This window comes from Hippocampus bargibanti, linkage group LG13 (assembly GCF_051943395.1).
Source record: "Hippocampus bargibanti isolate YZ-2025 linkage group LG13, ASM5194339v1, whole genome shotgun sequence".
Lineage (NCBI taxonomy): Eukaryota > Metazoa > Chordata > Actinopteri > Syngnathiformes > Syngnathidae > Hippocampus > Hippocampus bargibanti.
In genome coordinates, this window is record NC_142746.1 from 2215436 (window position 1) to 2235664 (window position 20229).

Sequence of the window (20229 nt, forward strand, 5' to 3'; positions counted from 1 at the left end):
TATATATATATATATATATATATATATATATATATATATATATATATATATATATATATATATATATATATATATATATATATATATATATATATATATATATATATATATATGTCAACTAAGTGCCGTTAGAAAAAAAAAACAACTGAGGAGGAACTCAAAGGATTTTGAACAAGCAAAAACAGAAAATTCAGAGGTTGCATTTAGTGAATAAAAAACAATTCTGCAGATTTTCCCCCAAAATTAAAAATGTGATCTGGGGTCTTAACCATATCTGAAAGAAATAACTACATATTTACTTTCTTGTAGGTGAGATAAAATTCTCCCTCAAGGCGATTTTCACTTTGCCTACCTTTGTATAAGACGATGAACGCAACCAATGACGTCCTTCCGCTTCTCTGCCCGTACAGTAGAGATGTTGGACATTGTTTACAAATGGCGAAGGTTCATTTTCTCCTAATAAATGCGATAACGTTATCTGCTAAAGTGTCACGAAAAGGCTTGCGATCGTGATTATAAAACTTTCACGTTGCTTGTTTCAAGACTACTTTTGCATATTTTAAACGAGGCGAGTACACGAATCGTTTTTAACTCCCTACAAAGCTACGTTTTGGGCTGTTAATCTTGTGTTTATCACATCGATAATTAACCACATTTTAATTTCATGTAGGGAAAGGGTGACTGATTTGAATCATTAAGTGTTATTTGTCGCATAAGTTGTAAATACTTGAAATTGAAGCAAATTGCACAACGGTTCCGAAATTACAATGTAATATAGGTTACTTACCTTACAATTTGTTTATAAACGCAATTAATCAAACTTCACAAAAATGTTGCCAAAATTGCTGAATATCTCCATGTTATCTCTATTACAGCTTTGTTTGCGATGCATTCACTGTCCGGGGAGATCCAGGGGTTCTCCAAAAGCCGCTTGAGGAAACAGTGCACCCGTGTTACCACGGTGACTGGCAGGAAGCTGTTGGAGAGGACCACCGTTGGCGGCACACACGTGGAGGAGCTGGAGGATGCAAACGGATGCGGATTTGTGGAGGATGATAGTCTGGATCTTCAAGTCGGAGTGGTTCGACCTTTCTTATTGCTGGGTAATCATGAAATAGTAGCCCACATCCATCTTCCACTCTTTTTTTTACAAAAGCAGAGTTTAAGTTGTTGTTTTTTTTGCGCGTCGGCGTGGATCTCAGCGGGGCCTGGGTCTCTTCATAGCATTGATCATTTTATCCATACACACCAAATCCATACTCGATATTTTATACTTCCACTCCATCATATATTTGGAAAACGTTGATATATATTTTTATATTATAATTGGAAAACTTTTTTCATTCATTGAAGTTGCACCTTATGTCCGGTGCGCCTTATGTATGGAAAATGTTTGAAAATACACGCATCAACCCATATTTATAGTATAAGAGTCCATTTTTTATAATAAAGATATTTATTGCCACCTGAAGTTGACTGTCTAAGTCAGGGGTCGGCAACCTTTACGACTCAAAGAACCATTTGGACCCATTTCCCACAGAAAAGAAAACACTGGGAGCCACAAAATCCTTTTGACATTTAAAATGAAGACAACACTGCATCATGAAAACATCATCGTTTTTTACCTTGATACGTATATGCATAAACAAACTATAGTGTGTTGCATTTATGAATCAATGAACTGTTACAGAGAAGCGAAATTACATTTCTACACGCAACAAAAACATTTTAAACTCCGAAAAAAAGACGCTAACTTCTCATTACATATTAAGCATACCGATAAACCCGTCTCGTCAGCAGTGAAGGCGAACGAATCGGCCCACGTATCATTAAACGTTCTGTTTTCTTCAGACACTTTTCTTAGATTTATCCATAGTTGGCCTACCTGGGGGTCGAAAAATTCAAGAAATCGTGCACAATTTGGCGGTTGTGACGGGATATACGTCCACTGTCGATGGTTGTGACGTATATTATGAGCAACAAAAAAAATTAATACGTTTTATTTTGTATTATTTATAATCACCATAATCTTCAAATTTAGAATTACATTTTAAAAATGAACGAACTTAAATAAAATACATTAAATTAAATACTCATGATTTATTTTCTAAAGCCGCAGGGAGCCGCAGCAGGGGGGTGAAAGAGCCACATGCGGCTCCGGAGCCGCGGGTTGCCGACGCCTGGTCTAAGTAAACATCAAACAAAGAGAATTACATGTTGATTGAACCGAATCATATAACGTCGCCTTACTCAAGACTGCATCCAATGGTTTCATTTCAATTGGGGAAAGATGATTCCAATTCCAATTTTTTTTTAGTCACGGGTTCACAGAAATGGATATCCAGCCCTCTAGCTAGCTATCTAACTACCTAGCTATTTGCTATCTGTTTGCTATCTATTTGCTATATAGCTGGATATCTAGCTAGCTATCTAGCTAGCTACATATTAGCTATCTATTGGCTAGCTAGATAGCTTTCTATCTATTTGAGTTACTTCTGGGTTGAGTGAACGGTGGCGCATGTTGCTGCCGCTGCTCACTCACAAAAGAAAACTTATCCTGTGACTGTAAAGTGACCTTGAGAGTTTTGGAAGCCGTTTATAAATGAAAGGCATTATTATTTCCAGCAGCTCATGTATTTTGTTTTTCTACTTTCATTCCTTTCATCACTTTGCTGCTGTGAAATGTAAATTTCTCCACTGTGAGAATAATAAAGGCAAATCCAATCCAATTATTATTATTATTATTATTATTATTATTATTATTATTATTATTATTATTATTATTATTATTATTATTATATAAACTTGTCTCTTATTTCATTCAGTGCCAGATGATGTGTAAAAAATGCTATTAGCTGTATAGCTAGCTATCTATTAGCTATCTATTACTTATCCTGTGACTGTAAAGTGACCTTGAGAGTTTGAAAGGTCACTTTATTATTATTATTATTATTATTATTATTATTATTATTATTATTAGCTATCTATTAGCTAGCTACCTAGCTAGCTTTTTGTCTATTTGAGTTACTCCGGGTTGAGTGAACACTGGCACATGTGGCTGCTGCTGCTCACCCACAGAAAAACTTATCCTGTGACTGTAGTGACCTTGAGAGTTTTCAAAGTCAAAGTCAGCTTTATTGTCAAATATGTTAATATGCATGACATACAGCACAGATGAAATTACTGTCCTCTCTGACCCAGCAAGGAAAGGTGTTTATAAATGAATTGTAATATTATTATTATTATTATTATTATTATTTATTATTATTATTATTATTATTATTATTGTATGAACTTGTCTCTTATCTCATTAAGTGCCAGATGATGTGTAAAAATGTGTCCACTCCAGTGCCAGGGTTTTTGTCATTTTCACTCCAATTCCAGGACCCACAGAATATTGAGTTATAGGACGAAATAAACATTCAATGCAGCGTTAGAAACCTTATACTCTCTAAGAGAGAGTTAATTCCTAAGTTATATGGGTCTGGAGTTAACTGAGCTTGAAATGTGGGTGGATGTACAAAATACAATACAATACATACACATTGCTTGTTCTGTAGCCACAAAGGGACATATGTCTTCTTGTGCCGGTCCCAAGCCCGGATAAATACAGAGGGTTGTGTCAGGAAGGGCATCCGACGTAAAAGCCGGGCCAAAACAAACATGCGGATCAAACCTCTAAAGATGGAGGACACTGATTTGCTGTGGCGTGTAAAAGTGAAAGTGTGTATCTCAAAAAAAAATTCCCATAGGACACCATTAAAATGGGAATAATCCGTTCCCGGGTTTCCATAAAATATACTTTTCAACTAAATAAGCCTTAAAACTACACACAACATACCTTATTCTATGTATAATAAATGTGCTATTGTATTGTAATGAAAGAAATACACTACATTGTATCATAAAGTCACTTTATTTACATTTGTGATGGTAATTTATGGCTTGATGGAATGGCGTTGGAGGTCGAAGGTCAAAGGGAATTGCTGTTTGGAAAGAGAGGCACATTACATGAGGACTGTAATTAAAGAAATAAACTGCTGTAAAATAAAGTTTTATTTACCTTTTTGATGGTCGTTGATGGCTTATGGAAGGAGAATCACCTTCCATAAGTACTGTTGGTAACTTAACCTCTGGTGCTGTTCGGTCGTGTGCTTCCGCCGAAGATCACTCCGCCAGCCGTGGTGGGTGTGTATTATGAAAATAGTGCTTATTATAAGGTTTAATTTTCAGAAATTTGACGTTTGTAAGACAAAAAGTTTGTAAGTTGAGGTGTTTGTAAGTTGAGGTCTCACTGTATAGCGCTTTAACAACAACTAAACAAAGCGCCAATGTGTGTGGGGGGGAGCAAATGCTGCCCCCTTGTGGAAGGGAAAAACATTGCCGGAGGTCTGATAGCACTTTATCAGCACCCAAGTTTTTTTGTTTTTCTACTCTCATTCCCTTCATCACTTTGCTGCTGTGAAATGTAAATTTCTCCACTGTGAGACTAATAAAGGCATATCCAATCCAATCCAAACATGAAAAACCAAAACCCGAACGAATTCCGGGAATGATGCTCGAGGTCATATTTACAATTCCCGCATAAATTCAGGAATGGCGGTGAATGCGTTATGGGATGCCTTTCTTGGACGCGACGGGGCGCTAACACAGTTGCATCTTGCCTAAGAGCGCATGCCGTCAAAATGTCCTTGAGCTTGACACCCGATTCCCCGACGTGGCCGTTCACCCTTCACCCGGAAGACTAGCCAACTCTTCAGCGGCGATCAATATGAATATTGCATCTGTTCGGCTCCATAAAAGCGGCATTGAAGTGGCGCTTCTTTTTCCTTCCAGCTCGTCAGCTGGGATTTTGTGTCGGCCCGAGGGTGCCCATTTTCTTCTTCTTTACTCTTCGCCGTTCAAGCGATTTTATTTTCTTTCTCGTTCTAACTTCAAACTCTCTTTCCTCACATCCTGTTTTCTTGCACTTTCAGCTTCTCAAGATGCGGCCCACGACGTGGACACGTTGCGGCGATATCAGGTCAGTGGAGAAAAGAATCAATTGCGCCGGCGTGTCCTTGCCGTGTGGTGATCACATGACCGCGGGGAGCATGAAATTAAATGCGGCAGACTCGTGCAGGGTCGCTCCCGTCCAGTAGGGGGAGGAAAAGATCTCCGTAAGGCGCTCGCTATGGAGACGGATGAATGGCTACAGAAAATAGAGCAGCGAAAATGTTTGTGCAGGATGACTTGAGGGGATAAAAATACATTTGGGGGGAAAAAAATACAAAGACCAAGTCGCCCACTCTCACGAGTCATCCTTAGTGAAAGCAAAGTCTTAAAATGGATCAAAAAGGCCCAAAGAATGCTCTACGTCAGGGGTGTCAAACATATGTCCCGCGGGCCGGAACCAGCCCCCAAGGAGGTTTAATCAGGCCCGCGCAGTTTTAAAAGTGACAAAAATGCACAAATGACATGCAATACATATTTTTAATGAGGTGCGATTCAATGATTGTCCAATAAGGGTCAGGGTTACAAATATCAGGAACAAAAACAAACGTTTGAAAATTCATTTCTTTATAAATATCATTTCATCTTAAAGTGCATTATTATATGTTTAGATCCTAATTTATTGTGAAAGTGTTGTGCCGTTGTAGAATCGTTGGGATCGGTTGTGTAAAAGGAATTCTCGTTAAATATCATCGTTTCCGAACATTCTTGTGCTTCTTTACACCAAAACTAATGCAAGACGTGACATTTTGGTTATTTATAGCACGTATGGTATAATTTTTATGGTCCGGCCCACTTGACATCTACCAAGGCCATACGTGGCCCACAATGTGAAATGAGATTGACAACCCTGCTCTACGTCGTAGATGTTAAGCATTAGCCTAGCTAGAATAAAATGTTGAGGCGGGCCAGATTTGGCCCCCGGGCCTTGACTTTGACACCTGTGATGCCAAGCATTAGCCAGCTAGCTGAATAAAAAGAGAGATGGCTAGCTAGCGAGCGACCTCAATAGATAGCGTGGAATTTCACAAGTTTAATTTGCTTTCGCAGGTCGAATAAAATGATGTGGCGGGCCAGATTTGGCCCCCGTGCCTTGACTTTAGCATATGTGATGTAAATCATTAGCCAACTAGCTGAATAAGAAGATAGCTAGCTCGCTCGATGGATAAGCATGGAATTTCACAAGATTTGCTGACACAGGCCGAATAAAATTACAGTGAGACCTCAATTTCCGAACTTAATTGGTTCCCAGACAGAGTGTGTAAGGTGAAAAGTGTGTATCTCAAAAAAAAAATCCCATAGGAAACCATTAAAATGGGAATAATCAGTACCCGGGTTTCCATAAAATATACTTTTCAACTAAATAAGCCTTAAAACTACACACAACATACCTTATTCTATGTATAATAAATGCTATTGTATTGTAATGAAAGAAATACGCTGCATTGTATCATAAAGTCACAAAGAGAGGCACATTACATGACGACTGTAATTAAAGAAATAAACTGTGCTGTAAAATAAAGTTTTATTGACCTTTTTGATGGTCGTTGATGGCTTATGGAAGGAGAGTCACCTTCCATAAGGACTGTTGGTAACTTAACCTCTGGTGCTGTTCGGTCGTGTGCTTCCGCCGAAGATCACTCCGCCAGCCGTGGTGGGTGTGTATTATGAAAATAGTGCTTATTATAAGGTTTCATTTTCATAAATTTGACGTTTGTAAGATGAAAAGTTTGTAAGATAAGGTGTTTGTAAGTTGAGGTCTCACTGTATGTGTCAGGCCGGATTTGGTCCCCAGGCCTTGACTTGGATACCTGTGATGTCAAGCTTTAGCCAAACAGCTGAATAAAAAGAGAGCTAGCTAGCTAGTGAGTTAGCTCGATAGATGAGCATGGAATTTAACGTTAGATTTGCTTTCGCGGGCCGAAAAAAAATGATGTGGCGGCCCAGTTTTGGCCCCTGGGCCATGACTTTGACACCTGTGATGTCAAGCATTGGCAAGCTCGCTGAATAAGAAGAGAGCTAGCTAGCTTGATGGATGAGCATGGAATTTCATAAGATTTGCTTTCACGGGCCCAATAAAATGATGTGGCGGGACGGATTTGGCTCCCGGGCCTTGTGTGCTGCCACCTACAGGCTCAATTAGGAACCACAAATTAGAAAATGAGATTTGGCTCCCGGGCCTTGATTTGGACACCTGTGATGTCTGGCATTAGCCACCTAGCTGAATTGAAAGCAAGCATTAGCCAGATAGCTGAGTAAAAAGAGAACTATATAGCTAGCGAGCAAGCTCAATAGATGAGCATAGAATTTCACGTTATATTTGCTTTCGCGGGCCGAAAAAAAATGATGTGGCGGCCCAGTTTTGGCCCCTGGGCCTTGACTTGGACACCTATGGCTTCCTCTCAACTACTGCAGGATGATGCACGTGGCCCAGTGGCATGCTTTTATATCCCCCCTTTTCTTTCAATGTATTGATGGCTTTTATAACACAACATGATAGCTTCGGTATTAGGAAGTGGATTAATTCCGATAAGTCCCCAGCTACCAAATGCCCCATCCAGCATTGTACTGTATATCTACAGGGTGCTGATTGCCCGCCGCCCTTATAAAAAGCACTCTCACTTCACTCTATTTGAACGAGGCAATAAAAACAAGAGTACGGGTTGAGTTAAATGATGACTGCGGTGTACTCACAGAGCACCGCGAGCGAGTGTTACGTTCAGCAAATGGCGAGCAGCCGCCCAACCTGAATGGCACTTTTGTGGCTCATTAAGGAGGTGCGGGGGAGGGAGGGTGTGGGGGGGGGGCGAGGTAGGCGGATGAGCACGCTCGTTGTTCTCGACCCACGAATGCCGCCACATCTGCTTGGAAAGAAAAGCCAGTGCGGCGGATTGCAGGCACGTTAGCATGTTAGCAGGTTAGCATGTGATCGATGGCGATAATGACTTGGCGGCGTGTTACGGGTGCGTGCTGGGACGAAATTATAACAGTCACTTAGCGTTATTAATGGGGTGCGCAAACAAAAAGAAAAGCAGACGTCAGCATTTTTTGGTGTTTTTACTCAATTTGATGGAGAATTTAAGGAGCTGGCAGTTGCGCGCATGAAGCATTGAAGTGTTTCTACCATTCAACAAGCACTTTTTTTTAAAAGTTGGGAAATCAATGTTTTTTTCTGCAGCGTAAGCTCATAATAACAACAAAAACAAATCCGATTTTCCCCAATCAACTCATTAACTCATCGACAGCAGACGATATGCAAAAATGTGTCCACTCCAGTGCCAGGGTTTTTGTCATTTTCACTCAAATTGCAAGACCAACAAAATACTGAGTTTTTGGACTACATAGACATTCAATTCAGTGTAAGAAACCTTCGACTTTCTTCTGTCATCAGGGAAAAACAGTTAATTCCTAAATGATATGGGTCTGGAGTTATCTGAGTTTGAAATGGGGGCAGCTGTCCAAAATACATACATATACAGTAAAGTCTCGTTATATTGATATCGTTTATATTGATAATACTGCTTATTACGACATTATTATCAGGGAAAAACAGTTAATTCCTAAATGATATGGGTCTGTAGTTATCTGAGTTTGAAATGGGGGCAGCTGTCCAAAATACATACATATACAGTAAAGTCTCGTTATATCGATATCGTTTATATTGATAATACTGCTTATTACGACACTATTATCAGGGAAAAACAGTTAATTCCTAAATGATATGGGTCTGGAGTTATCTGAGTTTGAAATGGGGGCAGCTGTCCAAAATACATACATATACAGTAAAGTCTCGTTATATCGATATCGTTTATATTGATAATACTGCTTATTACGACACTATTATCAGGGAAAAACAGTTAATTCCTAAATGATATGGGTCTGGAGTTATCTGAGTTTGAAATGGGGGCAGCTGTCCAAAATACATACATATACAGTAAAGTCTCGTTATATCTGTCACGTTACTTGAGGCTCGAGGGCTGGGCTCGAGTAACGAAAGGAAAGCGGGGAGTGTGGATCCAAAATACACGGTGAGACAGATACTCGTATACAAAAGTCTTTACTGAGGCACGCATTAAAAAATGACAGCAGGATGAGGTGAGTGAGGGAGATCGGTGACAGCTGATCTGACGGCACGGAAGTAGCAGGGTAGCTTTCAGAATACTCCAACGGAGACTGTATTGCGCGATCGGTAGATATAGTCAGAAGGCACAATCAAGGGAATGACAATCAGCTGTGGGGACCCAGGTGCATGATGATGGGAGGGGCCGTCTCCAGGGAGCAGCGGAGGAGATGACAGGAGGGGCGGGGCGCACTCAGGACGGCGACGAGATGTGACAGTGCCCCCCCCCCCACCAGGTTTGGAAGGGTGAGCCGCATGGAACGCCCGGATGAGAGATGGGTCGAGGATCCAGGCACGTGGGACCCACTGTCGTTCCTCCGGTCCATAGCCCTCCCAGTCGACCAGGTACTGCACTCCTCTGCCCATGCGCCTGGAGTCCAGTATCTCCCGCACGGTGTAGACCGGTCCGTCGGCCAACATCCGGGGGGAGGTGGGGGCGTGGGCGTGGGGGCTAAGGAGCTGGTTTCCACTGGCTTGAGGAGGGAAACGTGGAAAACGGGGTGGATCTTCATGGTGGGTGGCAGCCGGAGCCTCACAGAGACCAGGCTGAGGATGGCCTCGATGGGGAAGGGACCCGTGAAGCGTGGGCCCAGCTTGGCTGAAGACCCTGCCAGCCGAAGGTCCCTCGTCGACAGCCACACCTCCTGCCCGACCTGGTAGTTGGGTGCCTGTCTCCGGTGACGGTCCGCCACCCGCTGGTTCCGGGATGCGGTGCGTGTCAGGGCGTCCCTGGTCTCCTTCCAGACTCGGTGGGCCCGTCTGAGGTGATGTTCAATAGACGGGACCTCCACCTGGCCCTCCTGTGTGGGAAACAAGGGCGGCTGATAGCCACAGGCGGACATAAATGGGGACCGACCTGTGGCTGCGGAGACCAGGGAGTTGTGGGCGTACTCCACCCAGGGTAGGTGCAGGGCCCACGACGCCGGGTTGTGGAGGCACACGCATCGGAGGGCCGCCTCCAGGTCCTGGTTCTTCCTCTCCGTCTGTCCGTTGGTCTGGGGATGGTATCCAGACGACAGGCTCGCCGACGCCCCTGGGGACCGACAGAAACGTTTCCATACCTTGGACACGAACTGCGGTTCCCGGTCCGACACGATGTCCGTCGGAATCCCGTGGAGACGGACGACGTGGTTAACCAGGAGTTGAGCCGTCTCGATGGCGGACGGCAACCTGGTTAACGGGACGAAGTGGGCCGACTTGGAGAATCGGTCCACAACGGTGAGGACGACCGTCTTGCCACGGGAGGGGGGGAGGCCTGTCACGAAGTCGACGGAGATGTGGAACCAGGGTCTGGACGGTACCGGTAGCGGCCGGAGGAATCCTGCCGGGGGCTGATGGGAGGCTTTCCCACAGGCACAGGTCGGGCAGGCCTTCACGAAGAGGGTGATGTCCCTCCGGAACCCCGGCCACCAGAACCGTTGGGCGATGAGTTGGATCGTCCTGTTGACCCCCGGGTGACAAGCTATCTTGGAGGTGTGCCCCCAGACGAGCACCTCCGTGCGAAGAGGGGGGGGGGGGCGAACAGGCGATCCTTAGGACAGCCCCTGGGGATGGGGGTCGTCCCCTGGGCTTGCTGTACTTTTCTCTCAACCTCCCACCTCAGGGCACCCAGGATGCGTTGGGCCGGCAGGATGTTGGTGGTGGTCTCCTCCCTTTCTGCCGGCTCATGGATGCGGGATAGGGCACGGGCTTGGAGTTCTGTGACCCTGGGCAGTAGGTGAGAGAAAAGTTAAACCGGGTGAGGAAGAGTGACTATCGGGCCTGTCTAGAGTTTAGTCTCTTGGCCGACCGGATGGCCGCCAGGTTTTTATGGTCCGTGTAGACGGTGAAGGGGTGTTTCGCTCCATCAAGCCACTGTCTCCATTCCTGAAGGGCCAGGACGACCGCCAGCAGTTCCCGGTTGCCGACGTCATAGTTGGTCTCGGCGGGGCTGAGCCGGCGGGAGAAGAAGGCGCATGGGCGTAGCTTCTGGTCCATGGGAGAGCGCTGGGACAGAACGGCCCCTACTCCGGACTCGGATGCGTCAACCTCGACCGTGAACGGGAGATCCGGGTCGGGATGACGCAGAACAGGGGGGTTAGTGAAGGCAAGACGGAGGCGGTTGAAAGACCCCTCAGCGTCGGGCGTCCACCTGAAGGGAATCTTGGAGGAAGTGAGGTTAGTGAGGGGGAGTGCCTTCTGACTATACCCCCGAATGAAGCGGCGGTAGAAGTTGGCAAACCCCAAAAACCGCTGGAGCTGTTTGCACGTCTTCGGGATCGGCCATTCCACCACCGCTTTCGTCTTAGTGGGGTCGGCCCTGAGCTGCCCCTGCTCCACGACGAACCCTAGGAAGAACAGAGAGCGGACGTGGAACTCGCACTTCTCTGCCTTCACGTAGAGCCGGTTTTGCAGGAGCCGCGCCAGGACCCGTCGGACGTGTTGCCGGTGCTCCTCTGCAGAACGAGAAAAAATAAGAATATCATCCAGATAAACGAAAACAAAAACATTGAGGAAGTCCCTGAGCTCATCATTGATCAAGTTCTGGAAGACGGCGGGCGCGTTCGTGAGTCCGAACTGCATCACCAGATATTCAAAATAACCTAACGGTGTTTTAAATGCAGTTTTCCATTCATCCCCCTCCCGGATGCGGACCAAGTGGTACGCACTGCGGAGGTCTAATTTGGAAAAAATGGTTGCGGACTGAAGGGGCGTGAAGGCTGAGTCCATGAGGGGGAGGGGGTATTTGTTTCGGATGGTGATGTCGTTCAGACTCCAGTAGTCGACACACGGACGCAGGGTTCCGTCCTTCTTGTCAATAAAGAAGAACCCTGCGCCCAACGGAGACCGTGACGGCCGGATGAGTCCCGCCGCAAGGGAGGAGTCTATGTAAGTGCTCAGGGCTTCCCGTTCAGGTTGTGAAATGTGAAAAAGTCTGGAGTCCGGTAATGGAGCCTCTGGCTGCAAGTCGATGGCACAGTCATACGGTCGGTGGGGTGGCAGGGATTGGGCGTTGTCTTTGCCTAACACCTCCCGCAGGTCATGGTAGCATTGTGGCACGCCCTTGAGGCAGATGGCCTCGGGCGGGCCAACGCGGGAGGGGTCTCGCCCTGCCGTAGCCGACCGCAGGCAGTTGGCATAGCAGTAGGGGCTCCAAACCTGAATGGTGGGGCCCTCCCAGGAGATGGATGGGTCGTGGGTATTGAGCCAGGGGAGACCCAATACCAACGGCGCATTCCGGGAGGGCATAACTAGAAATTGGCGGTGCTCGACGTGGTTCCCCGCTACCCGGAGTTTTAGCGGGGCAGTAAGGTGGGTGACTCGGGCTAACAGTCTGCCGTCCAGGTCGACGATCTCCTTCGGGGGGTGGAGATCAATCAGCTGGCAGCCCAACAAGTCCGCCAGCTGGGGGTCAATGATGCACCCGTCGGCCCCCGAGTCCACAAGGGCCCGCACGGTTTGGGAGCTGGACGGGCCGATTAATTTGCTGTCCAGCTCCAACCGGGTAACGGGGGTCGTGGCTTTGACCTCCAGAGGTCGCTGTGGTCGCCGTTTCGACGGGGACTTGCGGGGACCTGAGGTCTTTGGCTGGGGGCCTTGGGTGCGGCTAGCCCCGGGGATAGTGCGGTCGTTCCCTCCCCCTATGATCATAGGTTCGGGGGATTCCTCCAGGCGCCGCACGCGCTCGCTGCCGGGTGTGAGAGATCTGGACCGGCTTCGGGGCCGTCTGGGCCGTCGGCCGCGCTGCTCCCTCTGTCGCTCCCGAAGGCGGTGATCCAGGCCGATGATTATGGCGACCAGGTCGTCGAAGGTGGTGCCCGCGTCGCGGGTAGCCAACTCGTCCTTGAGGTCGGTGTTCAATCCGCGACGAAACACCCCCCTCAACGCTCGGTCGCCGTAGCCGCTGCCAGCGGCCCGGATGCGGAAGTCGACGGAGACGAGCCCAGGACGGCGACGAGATGTGACAATATCGATATTGTTTATATTGATAATACTGCTTATTGCGACACTATTTTCATTTCCCGTGCACATTTCTAGTCTTTTTATGTATAATTAGTTCCGTTTAGTACGATTCGTGTTTTTTACGATAATCCGGTTACTACGGTGCTCTTTTCCATCTCCCGCCGGCCATTTTGCTATGTTTATATCGATACACGCCATCGGTCGCGCCATCGGCCTCGCCATTGGTCGACTTGGCCACGTGAGTTTGTTACGTGACCAGCTCCCGTGTCGCGGATCCATTTTTATTTTCAGACGCTAGCTCGTGTGTAGCAGACGAGATTGAAGTGTTTGTGTTAAAAGGTAAAAATGGGAAGCAGAAGAAGATTGATTACTTTTTTAAATTGCATACATAATACAGTAAGATGTAAGCGTTGCAGTTTCCCTGTTGTGTTATGTACATGCCCACTGTACTGTATATGAATGCAATCGTTTTTTGCAACAATGTTTCTTGTTTTGTCTGCTGAAGCGCGATGATTTTGAAAATTATTAACATTCCATACTGTGTATTAAAGGACAACCGATGTCACTTTTTATTCAAATGCAAAACACCAATAAAAATGACTTCACGCCAAGACGTCTTGCATTGCTTGTGAATCCAAACAATGGCTTCAGATTCTGATAATATGCTTTCTTGTTACACATCCAGTTATGAATATGATTCAAATAGTTTTGAAGAGGAAAGCATACATGTTTGCAATCGATTAAAGAATTTTATGTGCCATTTTGAGGCAACATTCGGGGAACATCTCTCACCCAAAAAAAAAGGCACAAAATGGCGAGCTCATGGCCAGCTTCGTTTCTTATATGGCGCTTGGATGCCCTCTTTTGGCGGCTTTTGTTAATGCAGTTCAGCGCAGGACGGATATATCGACAGTACGGTTATATCGACATTTTTTCTAACTCCCGAGAATATCGATATAACAAGACTTGACTGTATATTGATTTATATTAGATTGGATTGGATGTACCTTTATTCGTCTCACAGTGGAGAAATTTACACTTCACAGCAGAAAAGTTATGAAAGGAAGAGGAAAGGAAAGAAAGAAGTAGAAAAACAAAATACAGGAGCTGCTGGAAAATTTTGAAGTAAAAAAAAATAAATAAAATAAAAATATATATATATATATATATATATATATATATATATATATATATATATATATATATATATATATATATATATATATATATATAGCGCTTTAACAACAGATGAAGCCATAACAATGCGCTAATGTGGACAAAAGGCAAAATGATGACCCCTCGTGGAAGGAAAAAACACTGCCAGAGGTCTAACCAGCGCTCTATTGGCACTCCCCACAAGAAAAACCAAAACCCGAACAAATTTGGCAATGGCGCTCCATGTCATGCTTTTCAATTCCAAAAATAAATAAATAAAGCGCTGGTCAGACCTCTGTCCATGTTTTTCCACTTCCACAAGGGGGCAGCATTTGCTTTTTTTTACGTGTTAGCACTTTGTTACAGCTTCAGCTGTTGTTCAAGCACTATATAAACCAATATATATGTATTGCGTCATATTTAGGACAGCCAACCTCATTTCAAGCTCAGATAACGCCAGCACCATATAACTTAGGAATTAACTCGAAGAGAGTCTAAGCTTTCTAACGCTGCATTGAATTTTGATGTCGTCCTAAAACTAGCTTTCTATCTATTTGAGTTACTTCCGGGTTGAGTGAACGCTGGCGCGTGTGGCTGCCGCTGCTCACCTTCAGAAAAACTTATCCTGTGACTAAAAAGTTTGAGAGTTTTTAAAGGCGCTTAGAAATGATATGTATTATTATTATTATTATTATTATTATTATTATTATTATTATTATTATTATTATTATTATTATTATTATTATTATTATTATTATAAAAATCAATATTCTGTGGGTTCTGGAATTCGAGTGATAATGACAAAAACCCTGGCACTAAAGTGGACACATTTTTGCACATTGTCTGCTAAATTAATACCTGCTACTTAATTTAAAAAATTGGAAATTTGGTCAATTTCATTTTACTGGTTTGGGAAATCAAACATGGCGCTTCTTATGATGATATTAGTGCGGCATGTGCTACCGGAGACAAATTCCTTGTGTGTTCTACATACTTGGCAATATAGATGATTCTGATTCCGATTTTTGGCTCATCAACTCAGAATCAACGGCGTCAGAGGTAAAGTCGACTGAAGTGAGACAGGCCTGAATGGACGCCATCTGCCTCGTAATACACACACAATCGCACACCTGCCCCGCCTCCCTCACGTCAAAGCCGACAACGGAGGCTCATTAGCTCAAGGTGCCTCATCGCTTTCATGTCTCGCAGGTGTCGCATGTGCTAAACGTGGCTTACGGAGTGGCTAACCCTTTCCCCGATCGACTGGTCTACAAGACGCTCCAGATCCTGGACGTCCCGGAAACCGATATCACTTCCTACGTCAACGAATGCGGCTCCTTTATCGATCAGGCCCGGGAACAGGTATGGGGGCACTTGTACCATATGCAACAGAAGAGCTAACTGTAGCCCGGCTTGTAAGCGGGGTGGCTTTGCCATGTGATCACATCTCAATCTTCAGGACGGAGTGGTTCTAGTTCACTGCAATGCCGGCGTGTCCCGCTCGTCCTCCATCGTGACGGCCTACTTGATGTGGAGGGAAGGGCTCCCATTCCACGATGCCTTCTGCCAGGTCAAGCGGGCCAGGCCTTCAAGTCGACCCAACTCGGGATTCTGGCGCCAGTTGCAGAGCTATATACCATGAGCGTCGTCCGTCTTCACTTAAATTGTTTTTTTCCTACGTCACCGATTCACAACAAAAGTTGTCATTTGGGGGAGGGTCAAGAAGCCCCGCCCCCCCATACGTTTGGATAATGATTGAAGGCCCAAGATGGGGGCAAGAAAGAAGTCCAAGGACGAAACTTCCAACAAGTCAAGTCTAACGTGAGACTTGGCTTCTACCATTTTTTTGGGTCCACCAAACGGAACCATGTATTTCAGCATGTCCAAATTGTGGCACGGGGGCCAAATGCGGGCCCTGGTCAATTTTCATTCAGCCCACAGCCTCCTGTCATAAAATCAATAATAATAATAATAATAATAATAATAATAATAATAATAATAATAATAATAATAATAATAATAATAATAAATTTCATTTATATGCACCTTTCAAAACTCTCAAGGACACTTTACAGTCACAGGATCCGTTTTTTATTTCTGTGGGTGAGCAGTGGCACCCACACGCGCCAGCATTCACTCAACCCGGAAGTAAATCAAATAGATAGCAAGCTAGGTAGATAGGTAGTTAATAGCTAGCCAATAGCTAGTGAATAGATAGCTATTAGCTAGCGAATAGATAGCTAACAGCTAGCAAATAGATAGCTAATAGCTATCTATGAATACATAGAGCAGTAGCGCTGTTAGCTGCGTGTGCCGAGTGCTGCCACCTACAGGCTCAATTAGGTACCGCAAATTAGAAAATGAGGACACTAATTGACAGAATGAGCCTACCCAAATTGTTATTATTTAATTATTTGCGGGACAAAAAAGATTTTAGCATTGTTCCTGAAGGATGGTTTGTGTACCCTGTGATTGGCTAGCAACTGGTCCAGGATGTCCCCGGCCTACTGCCCAAAGATAGCTGGGATAAGTGCCAACGCACCCCATGACAGACAGAGATGTTTTTATGTTCCAATGTCAATGTTGATGTTAAAATTGGTGAAAATAAAAGATATGACAATTTCTTTTTACAATATTTTCACAAATGACATACAGTTTATGATGTAAAATAGTAAAAAAGTGCTTTTAAAAAAGGTGTTTTCTGGACTTGGAACAGATTAAAAATATTTACATTGATTCTAATGGGAATATTTGTCTCGGTTTTGGAACTAATCGGGTTTAGAATAGGTTTCTGGAACGGATTATGTTTGAAAACCCATATTTGACTGTATAGTAATACCTTGGCTTACGAACACTTCAGCTAATGAACTTTTCGTTTTACGAACATTAAATTCGCGAGAATATAATCCTGGCATACAAACTAGTTATCGGGAAACACACGCAGCACCACAATGGCTGGCGGACTAGTTTTCTTTGAGTGCAGATGTGGTTTGTTATCAAGTGGAGTACTTTTGCTGTTATGGGACAGAAAAAGACCCCACCACAGGCTAGTGTTAAGTCGAAGAGGACACAAAAGAAAATGACGGTCGAGGAGAAGAAGGAGATCATCGAATAATACCAACGAGGTGTGCGTTTGTGTGACTTAGCGGCCTCGTACCAGTACGCTAAGTTGACCATTGCTACGTGTGGCTACGGGTTTTTCTGTGTTTTCTAAGCAACGGTCTCAGGCAATAGAAGAGGTTGAAAAACGTCTGTTGATTTGGATTAATGAAAAGCACCTCGCAGGGGACACTGTGAGTGAGGGTATTATCGCCGAGAAAGCACGGCAACTTCACTTGGATATCATCAAGAGGCAACTCCATCAACGACCATCACAAAGGTAAATAAAACGACTTGATTATACAGTACCGTTTATTTCTTTATTACAATACAATAGCACATTTATTATACATAAAATAAGGTATATTTTGATCAGGCTTATTTAGTAGAAAATTATGTTTTATGGCAGACATGGGCAAACTACGGCCCATTAGGCTTTTTAATCTGGCCCGCTGAACTTGTCCAAATTATAGTAAAAACAGTGTCTGAAACTCATGATATAAGTTAGCGGACATCAGAGACCACCAGCAGACACCAACCTATTTTTCACAACTTGAAACACACTAAGAAGACTAATCTAAAAAAAACAACCTCATTCGTCATCATGGTGCACAATGCAATGTTTGCGTTTTGTTGTCTGCTACAAGCCACTAAGCGCCTTTCAAAACTGTCAAGTACACTTTACAGTCACGGGATAATGTACGTTTGCGTTTTGTAGCGTCATAAATTTTGTTAGCTTCTTTTGAATCTTTCTTCTGGGGCTGAGGTTCTGTGCATCTACTTCGGAAAATGATATGCAAATGCACGACCTTATAACGCTCTGGAAAGTCCAGAACCACAAAGCAGACTTCTGATTGGCTGTCGTGCCGAGTATGCAAATTTCAGGTGCAGGTAGGATACAGCCTGTGATTGTAGAGTTTGTAGAGCGCGCGGTCATGACAATGCATCCATGATTTTGCGGAGTTTCACACAAAAGTAGATATTATTGAGCTTGAGTATTTTGTTGTGTAATAATATGTTTTGAATGTTGAAAGTGATGCCATTTTTCAATAAATGTTGATTTCTTTAACGTTGCACCTTTGATTGAAACTTATTAAAAGCAGACACAATCTTCATCAATCACAGTGCGTATGTTATTTTAATCCATTTCCATTTCATCCTCCCAGTATCTGCGAAATAGTATGTAAATGCCATATCTTGCATATTCCTTGAGATACATTTATTAACTGATAAGTGCTATTTTTCACATTTGAAAGACAGTTATTAAATTGGGTTGTAGTTTTCTTACTGTGCTCTGAGTTTTGCACACACTACATTTAAATGACAACCAACGTCACTTTTTTGTTTCTTAACTGACATCAGAAAAACGTTCTATAGCATCTAAAATACCCAAAACACACAGCATGATATTTTTATTCAAATGCAAAACACCAATAAAAATGACTTAAAGTGTCCAAAATCTGCAAAAAAATTGAGCTGCGAATTGGGCATTTTCAGAAAGTCCCGCCCCCAGTTCGCGACGTCACGCCAAGACGTCTTGCATTGCTGGAGAATCAAAACAATGGCTTCAGATTCGGAGAATATGCTTTCTTGTAACACATCCAGTTATGAATATGATTCAAATAGTTCTGAAGAGGAAAGCATACATGTTTGCAATCGATTAAAGAATTTATTCCGTGTCATTTTGAGGCATCTGGACTGCAATGTAGCGTCCCAGAAAAGAGGCAGAAAAAATGGCGACCAGCTCCTGTGAGGAATGAATCAGCCCGTTTCCACAGGCTGATAAATTCCTTCCATGGAGCTTGTACGCCCTCTTCTGGCGGCTTTTGGGTGCAACATGAGGTTTTCAGACCAAACAAGTACAGCAAAATACATTGACGTGATGGAAGGACTGCTACAATGTGTCTTTTTTTCCGTCAGGGGCATTCCTTTAGTGACGTGACGTACGGACTCGTCACCAACTCAAAAACAAGACTTCCTGAATATTCAGCGTGAGTCTTAAAACGTAAAATATAGCTATATGCGGTGGAATCTTATTAAAATACGCCCAGTAGAAGTCATTTGAAGCCATTTTACAAATTATGGACACAACTTGTCCGGAGACATCGGTTGTCCTTTAATGCTTTAGGTTTAGTATATCTGGCCCAAACAGTCCCTCCAAATGCTCCTGGCCCGGCCCCTCTGTCACGTTTTAGAACCCATTGTGGCCCGCGAGTCAAAAACCCTGGGGGTGTGGGGTTTACAGATAGAGAGAGAGTGAAGTCGTTCTCCAAAAAGAAATGGCTGCCAACTTTTTTTTGTCCTCTATTCACCGCCCCCAGTCTTCGGTTAAAGCCACGTGATTGGTCAAGAACGCAGCAGTGAGAGGAGGTGCTTTAAACATTAAAGAGACAGGTAGACGACAGTGAGAGCGCTTCAACTTTGATAGTTCAAAGGCAGAGTGTAGACTGCAAGGTTAAAATATCCCATCAATCAGGCTCCACAACCAACCCCACTATCAACCCAGCTAAACAGAACACAATTGATGAGGAACTAGATAAAATTAACACAGAGAAAGCACCTACACGGGATCATTCCTCAAGATGGTGAAAGAAGAAGGTTAACTACTCGAGGCGGCTTGGGGGCGGGGAAGGGAGGGGGGGGGGCTTTTGCTCATGGCATTGTGCTTCCTGACGCATTTGTGGTGTCCCTTTCGACCAACTTATTTGCAAGTAATGCATTTTCCGGTGTAGTGTATAAGGCGCAGGAGAGTATAAGACCTATCCCCAATGAATGGTGTAGTTTTTCCATGTGTAAAGCGCACCTTCAATAAAGGAAAAAAGTTTTACAAATATAATATAGAAATATATAAAACTTTTACAAATATAAGGAACACCACATTATCAGGTGTTATGCAGTATATCACAAGTGTCCAAGTCAAG

At 44.0% G+C, this 20229-nt stretch overlaps 1 protein-coding gene across 1 annotated transcript; it reads left to right on the forward strand.

Moving 5' to 3' along the window:
- The first annotated feature begins 400 nt into the window (after nucleotides 1-400).
- On the forward strand, nucleotides 401-19835 carry LOC148888938 (dual specificity protein phosphatase 19-like). Its single transcript, XM_089012710.1, has 5 exons — nucleotides 401-568; nucleotides 876-1103; nucleotides 4977-5023; nucleotides 15419-15571; nucleotides 15669-19835. Exons 2-5 carry the CDS (start codon nucleotides 887-889, stop codon nucleotides 15849-15851), a joined length of 600 nt encoding a protein of 199 aa, XP_088868836.1. The 5' UTR covers nucleotides 401-568; nucleotides 876-886; the 3' UTR covers nucleotides 15852-19835.
- Nucleotides 19836-20229: the final 394 nt, after the last annotated feature.

Excerpts from the sequence above, each read along its gene's own strand:
- LOC148888938 (XM_089012710.1), top strand. The coding sequence starts at position 887 with ATGCATTCACTGTCCGGGGAGATCCAGGGGTTCTCCAAAAGCCGCTTG. Across the intron at positions 1,104-4,976 it reads TCGACCTTTCTTATTGCTGG|CTTCTCAAGATGCGGCCCAC; the intron begins GTAATCATGAAA and ends TTGCACTTTCAG. Across the intron at positions 15,572-15,668 it reads TCGATCAGGCCCGGGAACAG|GACGGAGTGGTTCTAGTTCA; the intron begins GTATGGGGGCAC and ends CTCAATCTTCAG.